Source organism: Siphateles boraxobius, unplaced genomic scaffold (genome assembly GCF_051911475.1).
Source record: "Siphateles boraxobius isolate OS27281-9 unplaced genomic scaffold, OSU_SipBor_1 29, whole genome shotgun sequence".
Taxonomy (NCBI): domain Eukaryota; kingdom Metazoa; phylum Chordata; class Actinopteri; order Cypriniformes; family Leuciscidae; genus Siphateles; species Siphateles boraxobius.
Genome location: NW_027508908.1, coordinates 8,146,554 through 8,169,208, shown reverse-complemented (window position 1 = coordinate 8,169,208; position 22,655 = coordinate 8,146,554). Strand labels below are relative to the sequence as shown.

General features: G+C 38.4%; 1 protein-coding gene across 1 annotated transcript; it reads left to right on the top strand.

Moving 5' to 3' along the window:
• The first annotated feature begins 11,264 nt into the window (after nt 1-11,264).
• adra1d (adrenoceptor alpha 1D) lies at nt 11,265-21,171 on the top strand. The gene is made up of 2 exons (XM_077246416.1): nt 11,265-12,657; nt 19,316-21,171. The coding sequence occupies exons 1-2, from the start codon at nt 11,742-11,744 to the stop codon at nt 19,867-19,869; spliced, it is 1,470 nt and encodes a 489-aa protein (XP_077102531.1). The 5' UTR covers nt 11,265-11,741; the 3' UTR covers nt 19,870-21,171.
• The last annotated feature ends 1,484 nt before the right edge of the window (nt 21,172-22,655 follow it).

Below are 22,655 nucleotides of genomic sequence, written 5' to 3'. Positions count from 1 at the left end.
ACATGCCTAATTTCATCAGAAGACATCAAACTCTCAAACAATGTATGGAGAGAAGAATCAAGTTTCTGCTCCTGGATTAAATCAGAAGAGGAAACAGAAAAATCATCAGGCAAGGAAAATGCTGGTCTACCCAAAGAATCAGATGTTAACCTTGGCTGTGCAGAGGTCATGGATCGAGTTACAGCACAAGCAGTAAATACCTGTGGAAAATTCTTGTTGCTCTCATCAGGACCTGGAAGGGGAAAAGACGAAACCACAGGAGGTGAAAAGGTAACAGGCCAAACCCTACCCCCTGCCAAATTATTTCCCAGAATGATATCGACCCCCTCCACTGGTAACGATGGACGCACTCCAACCACCACTTCTCCATTCACAAGTTCAGATGACAACATAATTTTATGTAATGGGACAGATAGGATATTTAACCCAATTCCTCTAATAAGAACACTAGTCTCGGTATCACTCACAGAGGAAAATGGCAGCACATCCTGCAAAATAAAGGACTCCGATGCTCCCGTGTCCCTCAGTATCGTTACTGGCACATTTGTCTCTTTACCAACAAGCGACACGTGCCCGTAAGTAATAAAAGGTGCATAATCTCCATCCTTTAACTGGTTAACTGCTGTAGGAAATCCTTCAGAAGACAAGCTAACAGAATTCAACACTGGTGCCACAAGGCCTGCTGGTTTAACGCAAAGAACTTTTCCTCCTTTACTCTTACCTTTAAGCACAGGGCACTCATTTTTCCAATGGCCTTTACCACGACAATAATTACAGATCAGAGATGAATCCTTGGGCATGTGATCTACTTTATCTTCAAAAATATCATCCCTTTTCCGAAACTCAAAACTACTCTTGTGCGTTAAAATATAGTCATCAGCCAATTCAGCAGCTTTAGCCGTTGTTTCAGCTTTCTGCTCATTTATGTATGTTGCTATTCGAGCAGGAACAGAGTTCTTAAACTGTTCAAGCACAATCAAGTTAGTCAACTCTTCAAATGTGGTTACCTCAGATGCCATACACCAGCGACTAAATGCTGTACTTAGCTCTCTAGCAAACTCAACATGAGCCTCCTTCACACCCTTAGACAATGTTCTAAATTTTTGTCGGTACGCTTCTGGTACTAACTCATAAGCTTTTAAAACAGCCGCTTTAACGGTATCGTAATCGTTGCAGTCCGAGAGTGACAGGGCGGAATAAGCTTCTTGAGCCCTGCCTGTGAGCACACATTGTAAAAGCAGTGTACGTTCCTTACTAGGCCAACCTCTTGCCTCCGCTATTCGCTCAAACAATATAAAAAAGGTATCTGGGTCTCGCTCGTTAAACTTAGGCATTAACCTCAAATTCCCAGCAGTGTCAAACACTTGAGCACCATGCAAAGCATCAGTTGAACCATTTAGTCCACCTTCTCTTATTATTTCCAGGCGATATCTCTGCAGCTCAACATTAGTCTGTTCATTTCTAGTTTTCTCACGCTCTACTTCCAATTTCAAACGTTCCTGTTCAAGCTGTAACAACAATAATCGTTCCTGTTGTTCAAAAGTTAAAGAGCCGACATGAGGTTTAACTTGAGAGGTGGTAGCTGTATCGGACATTTCAAACAATACGGCCTTTTTTATTAGTCTTGTTTTAAGTACCTCTCTAATTGTACTATCCTTTAACCTCTTATCTCCAAGTTCAATTTCGTAATGATCCGCAATTTCGATTAACTGATCTTTTGTACACGAATCAAGCAAACCTTCAAAAGGAGAACTAATAAACTCTTCGACTAGATTAGACATCTTTCCACCTTAAATGCACGTTACAAATAGAAAAAAAAAGTGTTTTTACAAATCACAGCAGGAGGAATAAAATAGTTCCCTCTAAAATCTAACTAACTCAACCCTATAATCTTCATGTGGTTACTGGTGAGGGGTATTTTAAGCACCAACTCCCACTAATACGAAGAAAAGCAACCAGCACGCTGGCGACTCACTCATATCATGGATATGCACCCGAGACAACTGCTCTACTCACGGTCGCCACACAAAAATAAAAAAGTTACATTACATCCACTCGTTCCAAAAGGGAATGAGCAGCTAAACCTAACCAGGGAACACATATATTGTTAAATATTCCTCCCACAACAGGATCTGCAAAAATCACTTACCTCCTACAAAAACAGCATGGAACAGCCAAATTACAGATACAGCACTCCACACATTCCGTTGTCAAAAACAAACCCAACGCGTATTTCCTTCAAAGTACGATGTATAAAAACATCCCAAACAATAGCGCTAAACAAACAATCTTACAATTTTACATTCGGTTAATCAACACGCCGATTTACTTACATAATAACCGAACGCAAAAAAAAAAAAAAAAAAAAAACCCAAAGCGCTTCCAAATCATGTCGAAATACAACTGGAATTTTCAAACGTTAAAGAACGGACGAGCCCCCATTTGTCACGGCCGGCTCGCAAGCCGCGACAAAGAAGGAGACAACACGTTGGATATTGCTCAAAAGAATAACATTTATTACAATAAGAATAATTAAATGAGACGGAGACGGAAAATAAACAAACAACGGACTCCAAGACACAAATGGCACGAGAATGGGAGAGCGCGCCCCGTCACAGCTGAAGGGAACTGCTTTTAATTGCCGGCATCAGCTCCAACACAGGTGTAACTCCTTAGTCAATAATGACGTCACTCACTCTAACTCCATCCTGCAAACCAAACAGAAAGAAAAACACACAACCCACAAATATGACCCATACTGGGTTCATAACACTACCATCACTTATTTATATTTATTTATTGATTTATTTATTTCAGGTTTATTTAACAGGGACAATGCACACTAATGATACATAATTAAATGTACAGTGTGCCAGAATTAGCCAATAGGCTATTTTACATCCGCTGTCCCTGGACAGATCTTGATATGTCACACCTAAAAAAATAAAATAAAAAAAAAACCAAACAATATAGCTGGGACAATGACTAACAACAGAGGTTTCACCTATCTAAACACAAAAGAACACAATGAGCTAGCCAACCACATTGGCATAGCACAAGAGGCACAAACAAGCAAACAAACAAACAAGCAAACAAACAATCAAACAAAAAAAGCAGAACAAGGAGGACAGTGCAGCAGCAAGATTTCATATCGTGTAATGTAAACAGTCCTGACTATCTATTAACCATTTCTTTAAGTTATGTTTAAAAGAAGCGTACGATTTAAAATTCCTAATGTGAATTGGAATGAGATTCCATTCACGAGCAGCCCTTACTGAAAAAGCTGTTTGACCAAGCGCACTCTTCCTAAACGGGACAATGCAGTCACCTCTTGCTGCACTCCTTGTAGATCTGAGAGCATTTGGTGCTGTGCTCACAAACTGGCGCAATACAGGAGGAGCCAGTCCATGCTGAATTTTGTACACAAGACAGAGATCTGCATATATAATCAAATTTTCGAAATTCAATAGATTATATTTTTTTAAAACATGACAATGATGATAATATATGGATTTCCTATCGAGTACTTTAAGAGTTTTCTTATATAGGGATAGTAGTGGTTTAAGAGAAGTGTTGCTAGCTTGTGACTTGTGACTTCCGTTAGGGCGTCGTCCACGAGACACGTCTATGCGTTGAAGTGGAACCTCTTCGTCAGCTGGTGCTCTTCTCACCGAGAAGACCCCCGGAGATGCTCGATCAGCGTTGTGCTTTCATTCCTTCAACAGGGGCTGGAGCGAAGGCTGTCTCCCTCCACCCTGAAGGTCTATGTTGCCGCTATTCCCACAAACCAGGACCTCATCGAAGGTAAGTCGGTGGGGAAGCACGACCTGGTCATCAGGTTCCTGAGAGGAGCGAGGAGACTAAATCCGCCTCACCCTCCTCTCGTTCCCTCTTGGGACCTCTCAGTGGTTCTAACTGCCCTGAAGAGTGCTCCATTTGAGCCCCTGCAATCAGTCGAGCTTAAATTCCTGTCTATGCAGACAGCGCTCCTGGTTGCACTGGCCTCCATCAAGAGGGTAGGGGACCTGCACGCATTCCCCGTTGACAAAGCGTGCCTGGAATTCGGGCCGGCTTACTCTCACGTGATCCTGAGACCCCGGCCTGGATATGTGCCCAAGGTTCCTACCACTCCCTTCCGGGACCAGGTGGTGAACCTGCAAGTGCTGCCCCTGGAGGAGGCAGACCTCCCATGTGCATGGTCCCTCCCCTGAGCGACCCCCACATGTGTATTTCCACTGTAAGCCTCTCTGAGCATGTGTCTTTCCCTTGGCAAGCCACCTTGCCACCCCTGGGGTTGAAATATTCCACCTGCGGCTGGATACCCCAGTGTTCTCCATATGTTCCTTCGGGTCATATGTGTATTCTCCAAGTTCCCCCCCTCTCTAAGATCTCGATTTACGCAGGGCACTGGAAGACAGCTGAGAAGGTGGCGTGATTAGACTGGTAACCCCATTTGTCGTCATCCGACGTAACTCGGAGTGACAACGAAAGGGAACGTCTATGGTTACGTATGTAACCCTCGTTCCCTGAGTAGGGAACGGAGACGTTGCGTCTGCCTGCCACTCTCCGCTGTACCGCGGGGATCGCCTGAGCTCAGTCTTGGCTCTTCAGCGAAGAAACATATTTGCATGTTGCTGGCTTCCTCCTTTTATACCCACGAGGTGGGGCGGAGTTACGCCATGCAAATTCCGCAGACCCATGGCATTTCTTTGCCATTGGCTCGTTTTGTAATACTCGAAGTTGATAGGCTTTCTAAGCGAAACCCCATTCGTCGTCATCCGACGTAACTTCTCCGTTCCCTACTCAGGGAACGAGGGTTACATACGTTACCATAGACGTTCATCACTGTCACGGTCACCAACTAGTCACCACCTCCTCACTATACATTTCTCATCATCCTCCCTGGTCCTAACCTGCATGCACTTCCCAATTACAGAGATCGCTGTCATCTGTCACCAATCTTCACTGGTCATCATCCAGCACTATATAACTCTTCCCACTGCGGTTCACCATGGTCTGGTCTTGTCGTTCCCTCAAAGAACACTTACCTGACTCCTTATGTACACCATACCTACACGATACCTACACATACTATTTGCCTTCAGTCATCTGCTTCCTTCATCCGTCTTCAGTCATCTGCCTCGATCTCCATTTCAGAACCTGCAACAGATAAGGCCATTACTCATCCAGATATCCATCCACACTATATTCTTCAGTTACTCACCTGCTTCCATCGTTGCGATCACAAACTTCTGCAAATAAAACTGTTGATTTCTTTACCTGTGTGACTCTGTTTCATGACAATCACAAGCTGCTTTTCCACAAGCTGAAAAAGTTCATATTAATGCTGCACATTTCATTCACACAAATACTAAACACCATCCTGCTAAAACACATTAAATTTTAAAAATGCAATAAACATTAATTTCAGTTTTTTCACTGTAAATTATACAATGACTTGCTCTTTTTCTTTTTCACGTCCAAAAAATGTATTTAATGGTATTTTGCTGTAAAATTACATTAAATGTAAGATTAGATCTATCACAGTTATTCATTGTGTATATAGTACGCAAGCTTTCTTTTAACCAATTAACAGTTTTTCAGCTTAGCATTTTTATAGTCTTTTACCATTAAAATCATGATATTTTTTTTTCAGCATATTAACTGATTTCTGAAGAATCATGTGACACTGACGAGAATGGAAATTCTCTTGGAAGTCGTTTTAAATTGTAATAATAATTGACAATATTACTGTTTTTACTGTATTTTTGATCAAATAAATGCAGCCTTGGTGTGAATTAGAGATTTATTTTAAAAAACACTTTAACTGTAATATTAGAGTGAACTAAAACAACTATGCTAAATTTGTTTCCTTAAGAGAGTAGCATGGTTAGCATATATGCTAACATTAGGTTTAAACTTCTCTATTTGAAGCTTAGACAGCTGGAAGAGGTGATTGGTAGCTGGAAATTTTCCACATTGAGGGGTGTGGAAATGGACCGGGACTGCGACAAGTAGACTGGGAACAGGGAACATTGTCAGGGGAATCACCCTCTGATTAAAGTGTGTGCGTGTCCTACAGATTCTATTCTGCAGCTGTGGTTATGTTTGGCACAATCAGTTGGTTTTTGTGGTTGAAATAGCTAGAGCAATTCCTCAACCATCCCCTCAAACTGTGTCGGCTGTGAATCTTGAATGTCTCATCACTGCACAACAAAATAACATCCGTCAACAGCAAATATCCTTTCAGTGCAAGACCTATTAAAGACCTCAACCAAAAAACTGTTTCCTATTATCAGCATTACAAAGTGACTTTGCATCACTCAGACTCACATAGCATTGTGTAACCTGGTTGTGTGTAGGTACTGTAGGTAATAATCTCTAAAGTGTGCGAGATGATGGTGGCTCTCATCTGAGAGGTAAAAGTGCCTGGTGTTTATTTTCTTTGTGACTCATAGGAAACTTCTGTCAGTCACAAACCCAGAGGACGTCACCATGTTCTAAAGCAGACAGCGAATGTTAGTTCAATTAGAGTTCTTCAGTGGCTCCGTATTCAGTTTAGCCTCCAGAGACTGTTTAAGACTGACTGTCGGATAAATGGAGAACTGTTAAAAACTTGCCGGCTTCAAACAAACAAATGCCCTTTATTCCCTGTATTAAATCTGTAGCAAAAATGCAATGCCAAATTTCCTAATGCGACAGTCATAAAGTGCATTATTGAACAATTGTACTACACTGTAAAAAAGATTTTTTTAGAAGTTGTTAATAAAGCGTTCATTGAAGTATACATTTTACATGAAAACACAACTTCAGTCTTTTCACTTTAAAATGTCATGTTCAATTCAATGTTACTTGCAATTTCTATGTAATTAATTTAAATGTAATTAAAAAAAATGTAGTGTAGTTACAGACATTGAAAGAACATAAGAAATCATGCTTTTGCTAATCATAATTATCACATGAAGTCCACATTCTTACTTAGATCTCATAATTGTGACTTATGTCATATTTTTGACTATCTCATAATTTTGGCTTGGTATGTCACTTGGTAAGTCATAATTATGACCTATTATGCCAAATTTGACTTGCTATAATTATAAAGTCAAAATGATCACTTAGTATGTCATAATTCCGACTGTTTCTCATAATTGTGACTTTTTATATCATGTTACATAGTATGTCATAATTTCGAGTTTGTATCTCATAATTGTTATTATTGACATAAAAAGTCAAAATTATGACGTGTTAGATGTATGTAATTATTTCAAATATGTATGTCATATTTGTATGTCATATTATATACTTTTTATGTCATGTTATTCTAATATATGTCATGCCAGATTATTTGATGCATAAAGACGAAAAGCATTAAGAGACAGAAGCTTGGTTGTCTTCTTATTTAACACAAGATTCATACTTAATGACTGTTAAGTAGAAACGGCCAATTAAAAATGCATAATTAAAGATTAGTCATTCATTAATAATGGTAGAGCTGCTAGCAATTGTTTTCTATATATTTTAGGTTCTCATTTTTGTACTGCCAGCTGGCTGAAGCATGCTGATAAAACCTAAAAGTGTTCCAGAGCTGATTTTGGAAGGTAGCTAACGGTGTTCAGGTAGAGGATTTCGTTCAGTAAAAAAAAAAAATAAAATAACATTCATTAATGAAAGGACCTAACAGGCCTGGACCTGGAGAGTGTGACAGCACAACCAGTGTTCATAAACATCTCAGATAGGAAAGAGTAATGGCATTGCGGGTCAAGACAGCTGAGCAAAAACTGTTTCAGTTAGAGCTACAGGGCAACTCTGGTGCAGTTGTCTTGTCAAATTTGACAAGACCTGGAATCCTTTAGAACACATTAACTCTTTTAGAAGAAAAGAGTGGTCTGTTTGTGTTCTAATTTAATGCCTTGAAAATAAAAAATAGACAGTAACCATTGCTTGAACAGAATATATTGAACCAAAGTTGTTGTGCATCCTCTAAAGATGTAAGTGAGCGCGTTCTAGAACTTCCACCACCGAATTAGACACTACACTCTTTCTACAGCAATACAATTACCTGTCAAGCATCTGTTTTTAGCCTTTTGAAACTCAATATCCTTCGATGAAATTTGATGTTCACTCTTGCGTCTTTATTTTCTTCACAAATTTTGCACCCCCACAAACTCTTTTAAGCACTGTAAATCCATCTCACACTCTCAGCTTCCGGCTTCCCATATGGACTGCTCACAGAAAAAGCAGGCAGAAAGCGCCTCAAAGCCTTCTGATTCATTGGATAAATAAAGAATGCATTTTTTTTTTTATTATTACTGTTTAAACGGATAGTTCACACAAAAAATGAAATTTCTGTTATCACTCAAACTGAACTTGTTCTGTATGAATCTCTTTCTTCCGCTAAACACAAAAGAAGATATTTTGAAGAATATGGGTAATCAAACAGTTGATGGGCCCCATTGACTTCCATAGTATTTTTTTTTCCATACTATGGAAGTCAGAGGGTTCCAACCAACTGTTTGATTACCCATATTCTTCAAAATATCGTGTCTTGTGTTCAGCAGAAGAAAGAAACTCATACAGGGTTGGAACAACTTGAGTGAGAGTAAATGATGACAGAATTTCAATTGTTGGTTGTACTATCCCTTTAAAGAGATGGCTATTTAAGATTTATGATATCTAAGGACAGTTATTTCTGTAATATCTTTCAGGGAGTAGAATCATTTTCTGCATATCATTCCATAAACAAATTTCTCAGGTTGTATTCAGGTCATTTTGGCCTGAGAGGATCTACCTGTACCCGAAAATGCAAGGTCATTTTATTGCATTGGACTAAAATGTACCGTCTTTACTCATCAAGAGTCTAACAACTTCTCAAAAAATTGTTATACTTTTTGTGGGATTTTTCCACATTGTAACACTTCAGGAAACATCAAATTACTTATAAATATGTCATTATGCTACACCATCTTTCAATTAGAAAAGGTTTTATATTTTATTTTGGAATTGATCATTCGTAGGCCTTATTTATCTGAGCTTACATGCCTCAGTTTTTGAGTGATCTCAAGATGTGCATGTCTAATATATATATATATATTAGACATGCACATCTTGAGACATGTAGTTTAAGATGTAATGGGTGTAATGCAGAATCAAATGATTAGACCTATAATCAATTTGTGTCTCATGCTGTTGTTCCTGGTTTCATACTTAATAGTCACTTTACAGTCTCAATAGACAAAACCTTTCAGACAAAAACCTCCCTTTGCCTTCACAATATGCAGAATTCTGTGCATTATGGTTTTAGAAGAGCACTGGAGACATTCCTTGGGGATTTTTGTCCATGCTGACTCACCTCATGAAGTTTCACATCATACTTTAAAACCTTCTGAAGGCTGTGAATGGCACCGGGGTCAAATTTGAAAATGGGTAGTTTGTGGCTATATGGGGTTGCACATAATCAAAGCAATGCTCAGTCAACCTGCGTCATTCGGCTGATGGCCGGTTGGTCTAATGTGTCACAAAAAAACCTCTCTAGGGCTGTAACACCAGCGTCACTGCTGTGCCCTGTTGACACACGGCAGGAAGGATGTGTGGATTTATGATGTGCCAGATTCTGATCATACCATCTGCCTTTCGCAGGCAGGATTTTGCAAGCCATGCAGTGTCTATCCAATTTTAGCGATTCAGATTTGGTGATCATGTGTGAATTTTAGCCTCTGTTTCCTCTTCTCTGCTGGAACTAAGCTTCTTTGCTCAGGATTAGGAAAGGAGCTTGGAAGAGCTGCATATAACACTACAGACAACAGACTCATCCCTACAACAGAATGTCTGCTGCTTATATTCAGTTAAGATACAAATCTTTAAATGACAATCAAGTTTGATGTTGCGGTATGTAATGTCCACATGTCAAATGATCATGCGACTAGATCTCTAAACATGTAGAATGTCATTTTTAGGTTTTAATATAAGTGTCTCATGCCATCAGTGATGATTACCTGAAGTGCATCATAAAATATTCAAACACTGACTGTAATTGGCAGTCAGCTGTGGTGTCTTGCATGTTCTAAAAGGTGCAGTAAGCGATTTATGAAAAACACTGATGAAAATGGATCAGACCGAGCACCACAACAAACTTGTAGCCAATCAGTTGCAGGGGACGTATACGCTCATGATGGGGTTATGATCAGGGTTATGATCAGGCAAGAGCTTTAGGATCGACGTTAATATTATAAAAGCTTTCCAGCGGTGCGCAAATAAGCGACCAGAGGGCCGAGGTTGCGTTATTTCTGCTCCATATGTGAATAACATTGGTTTTGAAGTGTGTGCTGCTGGCAACTAACAATGAACTATTGCTTGTATTTACGCGTGAACTGTATGTACATTTTTTGTTCTTCCTTGTCGTTTGTTCGTCATCTTCGCTTTATTTTTCATGAAGCTTTATTTTGCTATGTTAAAGAGACATCCACTCTTGCTGCATTGCATGTTTGTGCATTTTGGGGGCGGAGCAATGAAGGAAGGTGTGTGTTTGTATGGGTTGAGTTCAAATATCAACAGTGTTCAACAATGATTCTCGGAAATCTCTTACTGCACCTTTAATGTGTATCCCAGTATATTTTACTAAGTTTATTTGAGTATACTAACTTCCTCCCATCTTCTCATCAAGGGACCCTCTGGCTCTTCAGTGTCCCCTCAGCTGTTAGTGTGCATCTGGACCTACAGGTGGCAGCTTGGCAGCTGCACAGAGTCATTGGGAATGTCATTGGGAATGCACAGTGCTTTCAGAGGTTTGTTTTTACTCAAAAAGCTGTCATGACAAGAAAAAAATAAACGCACATAACATGTGGTATTTACCTTTTATTGAGGATGGTATTCGCCGGAAATTCAAATGGAAAAGCGACATGTTGTACACAGGGGTTTTACACACAAATGTGAAATATTCCTTTAGTTTTGTTTTACAATGTGATTTTAGTATGAATATCAGGAGACAGTAAGGGACGCTTTAGTAATTTCTTCTAACTGAAAGAGCATGACTACCATTTAAACAGACTTTCAATAATTTAATTTATGGATTTTTTGGGGATATAGGGATGAATTTCAGTAAACATGCTTAATTAAAACTATATATATTGTGAAAAATGCTATTCAAATAAATCTGACTTGACATGACTGTTTACCCCCCATTACTGTTGCTGAATGATATTCTACTGATCCAAAGTATCATATATAGCAAAATGCAAGCAGTCCTTCTCTGTGTACAGAACCCTCTAGTGGTCATATGAAGAAATGAAGCAAATGTCCGACGCGTCACCAAGTTCTCAGAGCTGGAGGAGGAGGAGACCTGGAGCACTGGGGTCCACATTGAGCCAATGTAATGCAGTTTGGAGTGGTCGCTGAGGATGCCACGAGAAGTTGCTTCTCCATTAGACTTGCAGTGCATCGGCACCATGATTTTACAGACTTAGGAGCTTGTTAGTTGCTTGTTAGTTTATTCTACCTCACAAAAAAAAAAAAAAAAAAAGTTTAAAATGATATGTCAGGTTATGCCATCACACGAAAGGGTAGGTGTAACGAGATGTTTAACATGCAACCTTTTATAAATTGGCTTACAAAGTAACGGGTCCAGTTGAACAATCTGAAGACAACTTCCAACGCTGATGATGATGATGATCATGAAACTCACCATAAACCGACCAGCCAACACCATCGGACCAAGCCAGTAATAGTCGTCTTTATGGAGTTTTAAAATGACATTTTCTAAACTGCTGAACGAGAGCAAGGATGAATTCCCATCGGACTTTCTCTCCAACATCAGCAACACCACCTGTGAGGGAATCGCCCTCGACTCTCAAGTCATCGCTGTGGGAATCTTTCTTGCTATCTTCATTTTGGTGGCGATCGTGGGGAACATTTTGGTTATTCTCTCGGTCGTTTGCAACAAACATTTGCAGACGGTCACCAACTTCTTCATTGTGAACCTGGCCATAGCGGACCTTCTGCTAAGTATCATTGTCCTGCCGTTTTCTGCGTCTCTGGAGGTATTTGGATGCTGGGTGTTCGGTCGCGTTTTCTGCAACATCTGGGCAGCGGTGGATGTGCTCTGTTGCACGGCGTCTATTTTAAGTCTTTGCATTATATCCATAGACAGGTACATCGGGGTGAAACACTGTCTGAAATACCCCACTATCATGACTGAACGGAAAGCAGGTGTCATACTCGTGGTGGTCTGGGTTTCTTCAATGGTGATATCTATCGGACCGCTTTTGGGATGGAAAGAACCACCACCTTCTGATGAAAGCATCTGCAGCATCACAGAGGAACCGGGTTATGCTCTGTTCTCCTCCTTATTCTCCTTCTACTTACCGCTCATGGTAATTTTAATCATGTACACTAGAGTATACATCGTTGCCCGCAGGACTACAAAAAGTTTGGAAGCGGGTGTGAAACGGGAGAGAGATAAATCAGTGGATGTGGTGCTGAGGATACATTGCAGGAGCATTCCGGAGGATTCGAACTCGAAAACAAAAAATCACCCGTTCAGAAGTTCATTGTCCGTGAGACTCATGAAGTTCTCCAGGGAGAAGAAAGCTGCTAAAACCCTCGCCATCGTCGTGGGCATGTTCATTCTCTGTTGGCTACCGTTTTTCTTCGTCTTGCCTTTGGGTACGTAACGTTATAAGCTTATAGGCTTAGGCTATAGAGTTATTGTTTTTCATACTTTGTCTTTTTATTTAGGCCTACAGAACAAAAATTTAAAATTACTTGCTTTACAATTTGTTTAAAAGTAAAACCAAGTAAAATTACATGTCATTGCAACGAGAAGAAATGACAAATTATTGTGACAGTGTAAATGGATGTTATGACATCATCATTATTTGTGTACAAATTTCGATTAAAATTTGCCACTAATCATAATGGAATCAAACAAAAAATCTCTAATAATCAAATAGGATCCTACAGGATAAAAATCAATTCCAACAGTTTTTTTATTTATTTATTTATTATTATTGTTTTGCTACTGGACAGTTAGCTAGTTTTAAAATATATAGCCTATATTTTAAAAATCCCTTGTGATGTTCTTGCAGGAACATTTATGAGAAATGTGTTTTCTAAATAGGCCTATACTTTTTTGTTAGGCTATGTTTTTCCTATGAGACAATTAATTAGGAAACAAGATTGGTTCCAGAAGAAAGTTTATTAGAATCTACTGTTTATTGTTTATATCTTTCGTTGTCTGTTTTATGTCTTTTGTAACTTTGAAACAAGTTACATTAGATGTTATAGGGCCTATGTGAGTTGGTAATTTTATAGTAATTTAAAGTATGTTTTATGCATTGAAATGCATGTGAAATATAGCCTAAGTCTTTTTCGATACTGTGTTCAGTGTTAGCTACTCCGTGGCCAGGGAAACACAAATGTGCGAAATGCGTTGCCTGATATAAAGCACACAGGAGCTGTTATATGAATGTGAATTACTTGCGCTTTTCTTACTGACGAAAGCAGTTCCACGCATCACTTTTTCTATTACATTCACAGTTAATACGATTAAATTAGATGGTAGCCTGGATGTTTGCACATGGCTTGGGGTTTTGATCAGAATTTGATTGTAGCTCAACTAGAGGGGAGATTGTGATGATTTGCTACACTTGATGTGCTATCTTTTCAATGTGCAACGATCTTTGTTTTGGAGAACATTATGTTCTGTGTGATTCAAGTAGGCTACTTTATGGTGCATGTTGGATGAATATGGATTGGTTCGTAGATAGATAGATAGATAGATAGATAGATAGATAGATAGATAGATAGATAGATAGATAGATAGATAGATAGATAGATAGATAGATAGATCTAGACTATAATGTAGCTGCACATAACAACAGTGCACATGTTGACCTGTATGTTATCAAAACAAAGCAAAGACTAATGTACAATTATCCTTTATAAAAGTTTATAAACTCCTTTTTATAAAGCAATAGTATGAAAAGTTTATACAAATGTGCTTTGTTTGCTCTTGAATCATGCATGCAATCAGTCATAACAGTTTCATTGTGACGGTATCTTATTCCCTCACGCCTCTATTGGGGTTTTCATGTTCTCAAACAGCCAAAAATGAGTTGTGGCTCATTTATTACCCATGATTTTACGATATTAACACACCACAATAATCGAGTGCTCACAAAAAGCAGTACATCCAAAAGTTTCAAAAGTTTTTCTATAAAACACACGATCATGTCAAAATGTTCCTGTCTCCAAACAAAAAGTTGTGTAATGCTTAAGTTATTAAGTTTTGCATCCCAGTGTTAATAACTATACCTGAATCCTGCATAGAAAAAAAAAGATGTTTGGGATATTAATAATGCAGAGATTATTCATTTTTAAGCTCAATCAAGAATATGTCACAAAGGCCAAAAAATTTGCTAGTAGAGGAAAAAAAACAGTATTACATTATATTAAAGGAATTTTGGTGTTGCTGACAGGCATGAAATGGGTATGTCTTAAATATCAAAAAAAAAAAAAAATTGTAATGATTATGATGTAAACTATTAAAAAAAAAAAACATGGCTGGCATTGTACATTCCCCACAATTTATTGGTTTCCCCCCAAACCAACCATCCCATCCATCTCCAGGGTATTCCAAAAGTGTGTTTTTTGACAGTCCCTGCTGGTATTCCACTCGCAGTCACTGTGGGGAAAAATAGGGCAGCAGTGGTCGATAACATCTCCTGGCAAGATATACATGTGGTACTGGTGAAATTCTGGGATCAAGATGGTTTGGGAAGAGGGGCCTGACTTAATTCAGCCTGAGAAAATGAAGGAGGCACTTTCACTCAGGTCCCTAACCTCTTTTTGCCCAACGCTCCACTGCCTTAATCACGGCTATTAACAAGTTGAGTTAAAGAGGGTGCTTTCGTTTTCCAAAGCCTCAGAAGCAGCCAGCCACCAGGACAGAGGAGGGATATGACATGGCTTAGATCCACACGTACACTGGAGAAGCACAAACTGTGAGTCGCTACGTTACAAATGAAGGGTTCAATGACGTTAGAGCTTGCTTCAGTGTCAAGGCATTTGGAATATTGTATTTTATTCGGCTTATGGTATTATTTATTGTGGTTATTATATATTATATTTTTAAATTCTGATTGGTCATTCAGCAGCCTGATATTTCCTGATATACCAAAATGCTATGGCATATCAATCCACTCATCCGGGTAACTGTAACCGGCGCAACTTGCATGTGTCTCTCTGCAGACTAATTCTGTCTTGTTTCATACAAACAAAACTGACGCCATTTTGCATCTCAGTTGGTGAAAATGACCTCAGACCACTTCAGTATTAACATTGCTGTGAAATTGTTCATATTTTTCTTAGACCAATTGTTTTGTACATCGTAATGGACAATGTTTCTTGTTGGAAGTTTTAAGGTAATATACAGATAAGATTAGGAAATAATTTCAACCCACATCAGTGTTTAATGTCCATCTATACTTTTGTGAGTAGCTGTACAATAAGCAGTATAAGTACAATCAGCCTGTTAATAAACACCCCTCTGCTCCACTTATTTAATTCTTGCGGCGCAAGTTTTTAAAATGACAGGTCCACCCTCTTAAAGATGGTTATATTTTTGGCAACAGCATGTCCACACTGTTATTGTTGTGATGGATCAGGGGAATATTTTCCTTATGGCATATGTTTGTGCTGGACAGTTAAAGTCTTACTTCTGGTGACAAACAGAACCAGATGTTTTGTAAATATTCTGTGACTGTTAGATGCATTGCCAGGTTTACTGGTTTCAATTTTAAACATGTTCATGACGTTATAGTAATTTGAGAGTGTGTAAGTGATTAATCCAAGTAAATACAACACATTATTAATGTATTTGTGTGTGTGTGTGTGTGTGTGTGTGTGTGTGTGTGTGTGTGTTTATGTGTGTTTATGTGTGTTTGTGTGTGTGTGTGTGTGTGTGTGTGTGTGTGTGTGTGTGTGTGTGTGTGTGTGTGTGTGTGTGTGTGTGTGTGTGTGTGTGTGTGTGTGTGTGTGTGTTGAGAGAGTATATTGAATATTTACGATATACAGTATACAGTATTTACAATGTATTGGCAATGTAAGATTATGCAACACTACAAATTTCATTTCTATGATTTTAATTTGTATTATTTGGCCATGAAGTTTTCTAAATCCCATCTCTTTAGACCATTTCTTTAGGAGATTACAAACTACAAACTAGTTTCATGAAATTAAATTACAAGTACATATACCTTGACAGTTAACTGCTTCGCAAGGTTTATTGATTTCAATATGTAATAACAATTGTAAACATTGTCATTATAGTAATTTGAGAGTATGTATACGTGAATAATCCAAATTCCAGAGAATTAGCCTTTTTCAGTTTACTTATGTATGTGTGTTTGTGATATATTTGCAAGGAAATTTTCTGGCAATGTAAGATTATGCAACATTATGAATTTCACAATGACTTAAGTTTCACTAACACCATCTCTTATAGACTACTGTGATTGTGCTTTGTGAGTTTTAATAAATGTTTTAATAGTGTCTCTGATTATAAACCTAAGCAGAAAAATAGTAGAGGTAAGTCATATTCATATCTGTGAAAAATGTTGCCTGCCAGTCAAAATGATCCTTTACCTTTTTGAACAAAACTGTCATTTCAGCCTCTAATACATTTAATTCAAATTGACACAGAATGCAGCTTGACAGGAACTTACATATGTGGCCAATAGCCAAAGACCATGTGCAAACATTTCTTCAGGTGATTGGTATAAGATGAGACAGCTTTAACGTGTGGCTACCTTCCAAAACATTATAGCTCAAGCTGGTCATGCCAGGCAAATGCAATGCTAGAAAGCAAATTCAAGACCACAAGAACACATTCAACCCTCTCAGCTTACAGTTTTAAATGAATTGCCTCTCTGACTGCTGCATCATTATTAAAAATGTTCTTCACACTAAGGAAAAAATGGTTATTTTTAGAAATGTTCACTGAAAGGTTCCTTGGAGGTTCTTCTATGGCAACAATGTGAAAACCACCTTTTGAATCCTTTATTTTTAAGAGTGTAAAGAACATGAATGTCAATTTGTATATTTGCAAACAGAGTGCCAACTAAACCCATTTCCTTAACTTATAATTAGGCCATCCGCATCCATAATTCAGAAATGTATACACATTGGTCATTAATTTATTAAATAGTTTGGCTTACTGATTATGCTTTCAGCTACCAGTAAGTGTCTACTTTAGTTTGGCTTGCTTTTTTAAATCCTTTTAGCAGAATTCCTCAGATGTTCCCCTAAAATCAGAACTAAAAGAGTCCACTTTTTCTGCAGTGGAAATGTCAGAATGGTTCTAGATTGCACCGAAATAGGGGCTGCTACATTGTACATGATGCTCTGGCAAAAAAAAAAAACAAAAAAAAAAAAGGAGTTTTCTCTCATTAGCTACCAAACATCCTGCCTGGTGCATCTCATAATCACTACAATTACCAAAAAGGAGCTTTCCAGGGAAAGCTTTCATCTCATAGTTCAAATTACGACCTTTACACAAGAGGGAGGGCAGCATATCTCTTTGTTCATCAAAAACTGTTTCAACAAGACTGCACTACTCCCAGTCCGGCCATACTATCCATTCCCTCTGGTGCTATTTTTATACATATCCATTGACATGGAGGGACTCTGACCTCTCTTAACACTGAAATGCATGGCATGGGTGATGACAACTAGTTTATGTGTGAAACAATGCAAAGCTAGCCTCCTCTCACTCCCCGTGGGGGAAAAGCAAGGCAATGAGGAGGTATTGGCAACATATGTGGTGTCTGTCGGAGTTAGACGGAGCAGAAATGTGCAGGTTTTAGATGTGTATGTGTGAGAGGAGAGAATATGAAGACAGACACAATGTAGACCGAGATCCATCTAGGCCAAATATGCTCTATATCTTCAGTGTGTGCATGCCTGCTGCAACTAAAATAATGGTTTGGTATTTAAAGTCAGTATGAAGTAAAATTGAGCCTATTTGCTCTCTTAAAGGAATAGTTCACCCCAAAATGTCATCATTTACTCTCCAAATCAGTAGAAAACAAAAGAAAATATTTGGATTCGTATGGGCCATACATTGAAAGTTAATGAGGGGCCAATGTTGTGTTAGACTGATATGATTTACATTGTATGGACAAAAAGTTGAGGAAAAGTCTTAAGAAAGTAAGGTTCCATCTTGGGTTTCCAAAGAACCTTTCACTAAACAGTTCTTAAAATAACCATTATTTTCTTAATGTAAATAACATTTTAATATTCTAAAGAGCCATTTTACACTATAAAGAACATTTTGTGCATTAGAAATGTTCAATGGATTTGAAAGGTTCTTCCTGGAAATATCAATGCCAATAAAGTGCCTTCATTTTTAAAAGCAAGTTAATTTTGGGATTAACCATCTATTTAATGCATGATTCTGGTCTTATTGTGAACGATTCACTGGTGCATGTTACTCCAAAGCAAACTATTTGTTTTCGTAATCTTTAATCAAAATGTAACAACTTGCCTCCCTTGAAACTATTTTCTATTTCCACTGACGTCACGTTGGGTAACATTAACCAATAGGCGAAAAGCTATTTAGTTTTATCAGACCTACATTTGGTCCACCCACTTTTCACGTTCCAATCAATTCCCAATAGATAAAATCAAGTCTTAGCTTGCATTTGTTTCGTTAAATATATTTCGCTCAGAGATTACTGCATACAAATGGGTTGCAAGCGGCAGTTCATGTTGATTGTGATGACTAATGGGCTTGTGTGGCCAGTCTATCAATGTTAATAGTGCTTGTTTGGTTTGGAGGAGAATTTGGGAATGACATATTGGCATTGCTCCCACTCTGCAGACAGAAAAAAAAAATAGAACTAGTTTCAAAAAGACTGTTAGAAGATATGCCATGTGCATTAGATTTCTTCAGTGAGCTGGAGGAAAAGAACAATGTGCGAAGTATATAATCTGTCTGCTGGGTATAATTAGGCACACATGGTTTTAAACAGTGAACTCACAGATTTGAACTTTTCAGCACGTGGGAGGAGAATGGTAGCTTCAGGCTAAGTTTACTTGAGGCACGGCATTATTTCCCATGTAAATAAACTCTCTTGAGCCGACAACTGAACATCTCTCTCTCTCTCTCTCTCTCTCTCTCTCTCTCTCTCTCTCTCTCTCTCTCTCTCTCTCTCTCTCTCTCTCTCTCTCTCTCTCTCCCTCTCTCTCTCTCTCTCTCTCTCTCTCTCTCTCTCTCTCTCTCTCTCTCTCTCTCTCTCTCTCTCTTTATTTGCGTCCTCAGGATCTTTCTTCCCAGCTCTGAAGCCTTCTGACATGGTGTTCAAAGTAATCTTCTGGCTGGGCTACTTCAACAGTTGCATTAACCCCGTAATTTACCCCTGCTCGAGCAAGGAATTCCAGCGCGCCTTCACCCGTCTTCTGCACTGCCAGTGCCAGCGGCGGCGGCGCGTCCTGCGCCGGTTCTACGATCAGCGCTGGAGAACGGCCATGCGGGGATCCCGGAGGGACCCGCACAGAGACTACTGCTCTGGATTACCCTTTCACGAGCAGTGCGGTAACTCTTTATATTCCTGCCAGAGCAAAAGCCGGCCTCTTAGTCTGAAGGGCTGGAGCTTCTTCCCCCCTTTACAGAAGTCCTCCTTCCAGCTGAAGGAGAAAATGAACAACCTTTCCAATAAGATCAAGAATGGTACGGGGAAGAGTAGCACGTCTCCTCTAGCCCGGACAGAGATCGACACGGTCTCAATGGGGATTTATAATGACTGCGCCGATCAGAGCGGCTACCAGATCTACGACCTCACAGAGTGCTACGGCCTGAAGGAAACAGACATCTAAACAAAGATAGAGCTTACTGTCTGTTTTCTCAGAGATCTGACCCTCTGCCAGCCCTGCTTTTAGAAATGTATCATTTTTTTCCTCAAAGACTATAGTACTCTTGTTGTGTCTATAAGTACTGACTTCGACACCATTGAGAAGCAAATCTGGGGGAAAATTACATTGTGTGTTAAAGGAGATTAATGCATTTCCACTTGGATCATTTAAAAATCTTACTTTAAAAGAGGTAAAAGGACACTGAATGGAAATATGTGACCCTGGATCACAAAACTAGTCACATGTAGCATGGGTATATCTGTGGCAATAGCCAACGATACATTGTATGGGTCAAAATTATCGATTTTTCTTTTATGCCAAAAGTCATTAGGATGTTTAGCAAAGATCATGTTCCATGAAGATATTTTGTAAATTTCCTACCGCAAATATCTAAAACAATTCATTATTTATTTATTTTTTGTGAGTGAATGCAGCACAATCACAAACGTAAATTGACAACTTTAAAGGCGCTTTTCCCAAAGTTTCGATTTTTTTGGAACTTCAGATTCCAGATTTTCAAATAGTTTTATCTCGGCCAAATATTGTCCAATCTAACAAACCATACATCAATGGAAAGCTTATTTATTAATGCATAAATCTCAATTTGAAAAAGTTAACCCATGTGACTGGTTTTGTGATCCAGGGTCACATATTATGAAAAGAAAAAACGGATCTACACTGGGTCAGAATGAAAAGACTCAAAGCTGCTGGGTGTCTGTATACGTTGTTGTCCATGTGGCCTTTGAGAAACAGTCAACAGTTTCAAACACTCTGATGACCAGCAACGTATTTACAATGAGTGATTGTTACAATTACTTTGACCGGTTGTCCATTAAGTGTGAATGGAGAATATATTTAACTGTGATGTACTCAAGAGACTGTTGAAACCATGATACTGATTCCTTTTGACATAATGCTTCACCGTGATTCTGTGGAATTCACTTTTAAATAATTCGAAATTGATTTAGAGGTACATACCATTAAATGTGAGGCACAATTTGTAATTTAAATTGATTTTGTGCAGATGTTTTCAGTATTTCAGAGGGTAGTTGAATACTGTGTGCTATTCGTGCTATTCTTATTTCAACCATGAGATTTTCAGTCATCTCTAAAAGGACCAATAGTAAAAAGAAAAAGAAAATCATAATTAATGGACTACAACTCATTTTTTTTGTGTGTTGTTGATAAAAGCTTTGGGTTTCTTTGTAATGCTGATGTGACAACGTCTTTCAGTGTCAACTATAAAACATAATAAATCTGAAAAGAGCATGCAGTTGATCTCATATTTAATGAATCCTAAGAATAATGAAATTGTTTTCTTCAAACGACTGTGCCCATAAAAAAAATCACAAGTCATATAACTTTAATAATGTTATTCATGCACAGAAATGAGATTATATTGAAATCAATTTGAGACTCTTGCTTTTCTAAAAAAAAGAAAAAAATGATAAGAAGTAATATTTAAGATTCCAAACCATCTCTAGGCAAAGGCTAAGTTCAGACTGCAGGCAAATCAGATTGTTTCTCAAATTAGATCTTTTCAGCCAGACTTTCCACACTATTAATTGCAAGGGATCAAAAAAGAGTTGTGTGTCCAGATATAGGCAATCTATCTGCATGGGTTGATTTGGTAACAACGTAGGCGTTACCCACATGTGACGAGGCTTTCAAAATGGATAGGAAAAATTAAAGTGCATCATCTTTCTCTCCAAATAAGCACCCTGTCGAGTCGCGGTGCATAACCTGGAGACTGGTATATAAGTATATGAATATATAAATACTTCTGGCATTTCCGTCACCAGTTTTGACTTTGATGCAAAGGAAAAATTGAAATCTGATTTGAACAACCAGAGCATCCAGACTGAGATGTTACAGTAAAAATCGGATTGGAATCGGATGTCAAACCACCTCCAAATGTGAAATCTAAAAAAAAAAAAAAAAAAAAAAAAAACTGATTTCATGTGTTTTTTTGTGTTTTGTTTTTTGCCGTCCAGACTTTCAAAAACCCATCTGGATAAGATCTGAATATGCAAAAAGTTTGACTTTTGCTGGTAGTCTGAACATAGCCTAGGACGCTGCTCAAATAAACAAATGTGTTGTACAAAGGGTCAGATCTTTTTGCTTCAATTGAAGCATACAAAGCTCTTTGGAACATTATCAAATCATGCCAGAGAACATGATTATTAAGTTTTACAAACATCGTGGAATATATGCTGCTCAAATGCTGCTGACTTTTAAGCAACCAAAGGACATTCCAGGCCATTTTGAAACTCATTGCTTGTCTCTAGAAGGGATTTCAACAATGTGACATGCTGTGCTCCGATTTACCAGTAAACCAAATCTGCAATCAGAAGTAAGGGAAATAAAATGAAATAGCTTTGCTATCCCCATACATTTTATAGCTCTGTGCTGTATGATCTTGAACTATCATTGCTCATCATCATTTCCCATCAACTGATTTATTGCTGCATTCATTTAATCCCAAAAAAAGATGGCCAGTAGAGGTCGCTGTTAATAAAAAAGGCAAATTACTACAAATTGTGCAACACTGAATCACATTATGCATAATTGTAAAAGTGACAAGCGTGTGGGTGTGAAGATGACTCGTGAGTATTACATTCTATAAGTGCAAACTAACTTTTTTTGAAAAACGGTTTCCTTGTCCATTTAAGATTTCTGAGAACTTACTGAAGAGTAAATCAGTGTGAGTCCCTGTCCTCCCCTGTTTCCTGTGGATTACTGAAGACTAA

Coding starts and splice junctions, on each gene's coding strand:
- adra1d (XM_077246416.1), top strand. CDS start 11,742: ATGACATTTTCTAAACTGCTGAACGAGAGCAAGGATGAATTCCCATCG. Junction 12,658..19,315: donor TTTCTTCGTCTTGCCTTTGG/GTACGTAACGTT, acceptor TTGCGTCCTCAG/GATCTTTCTTCCCAGCTCTG.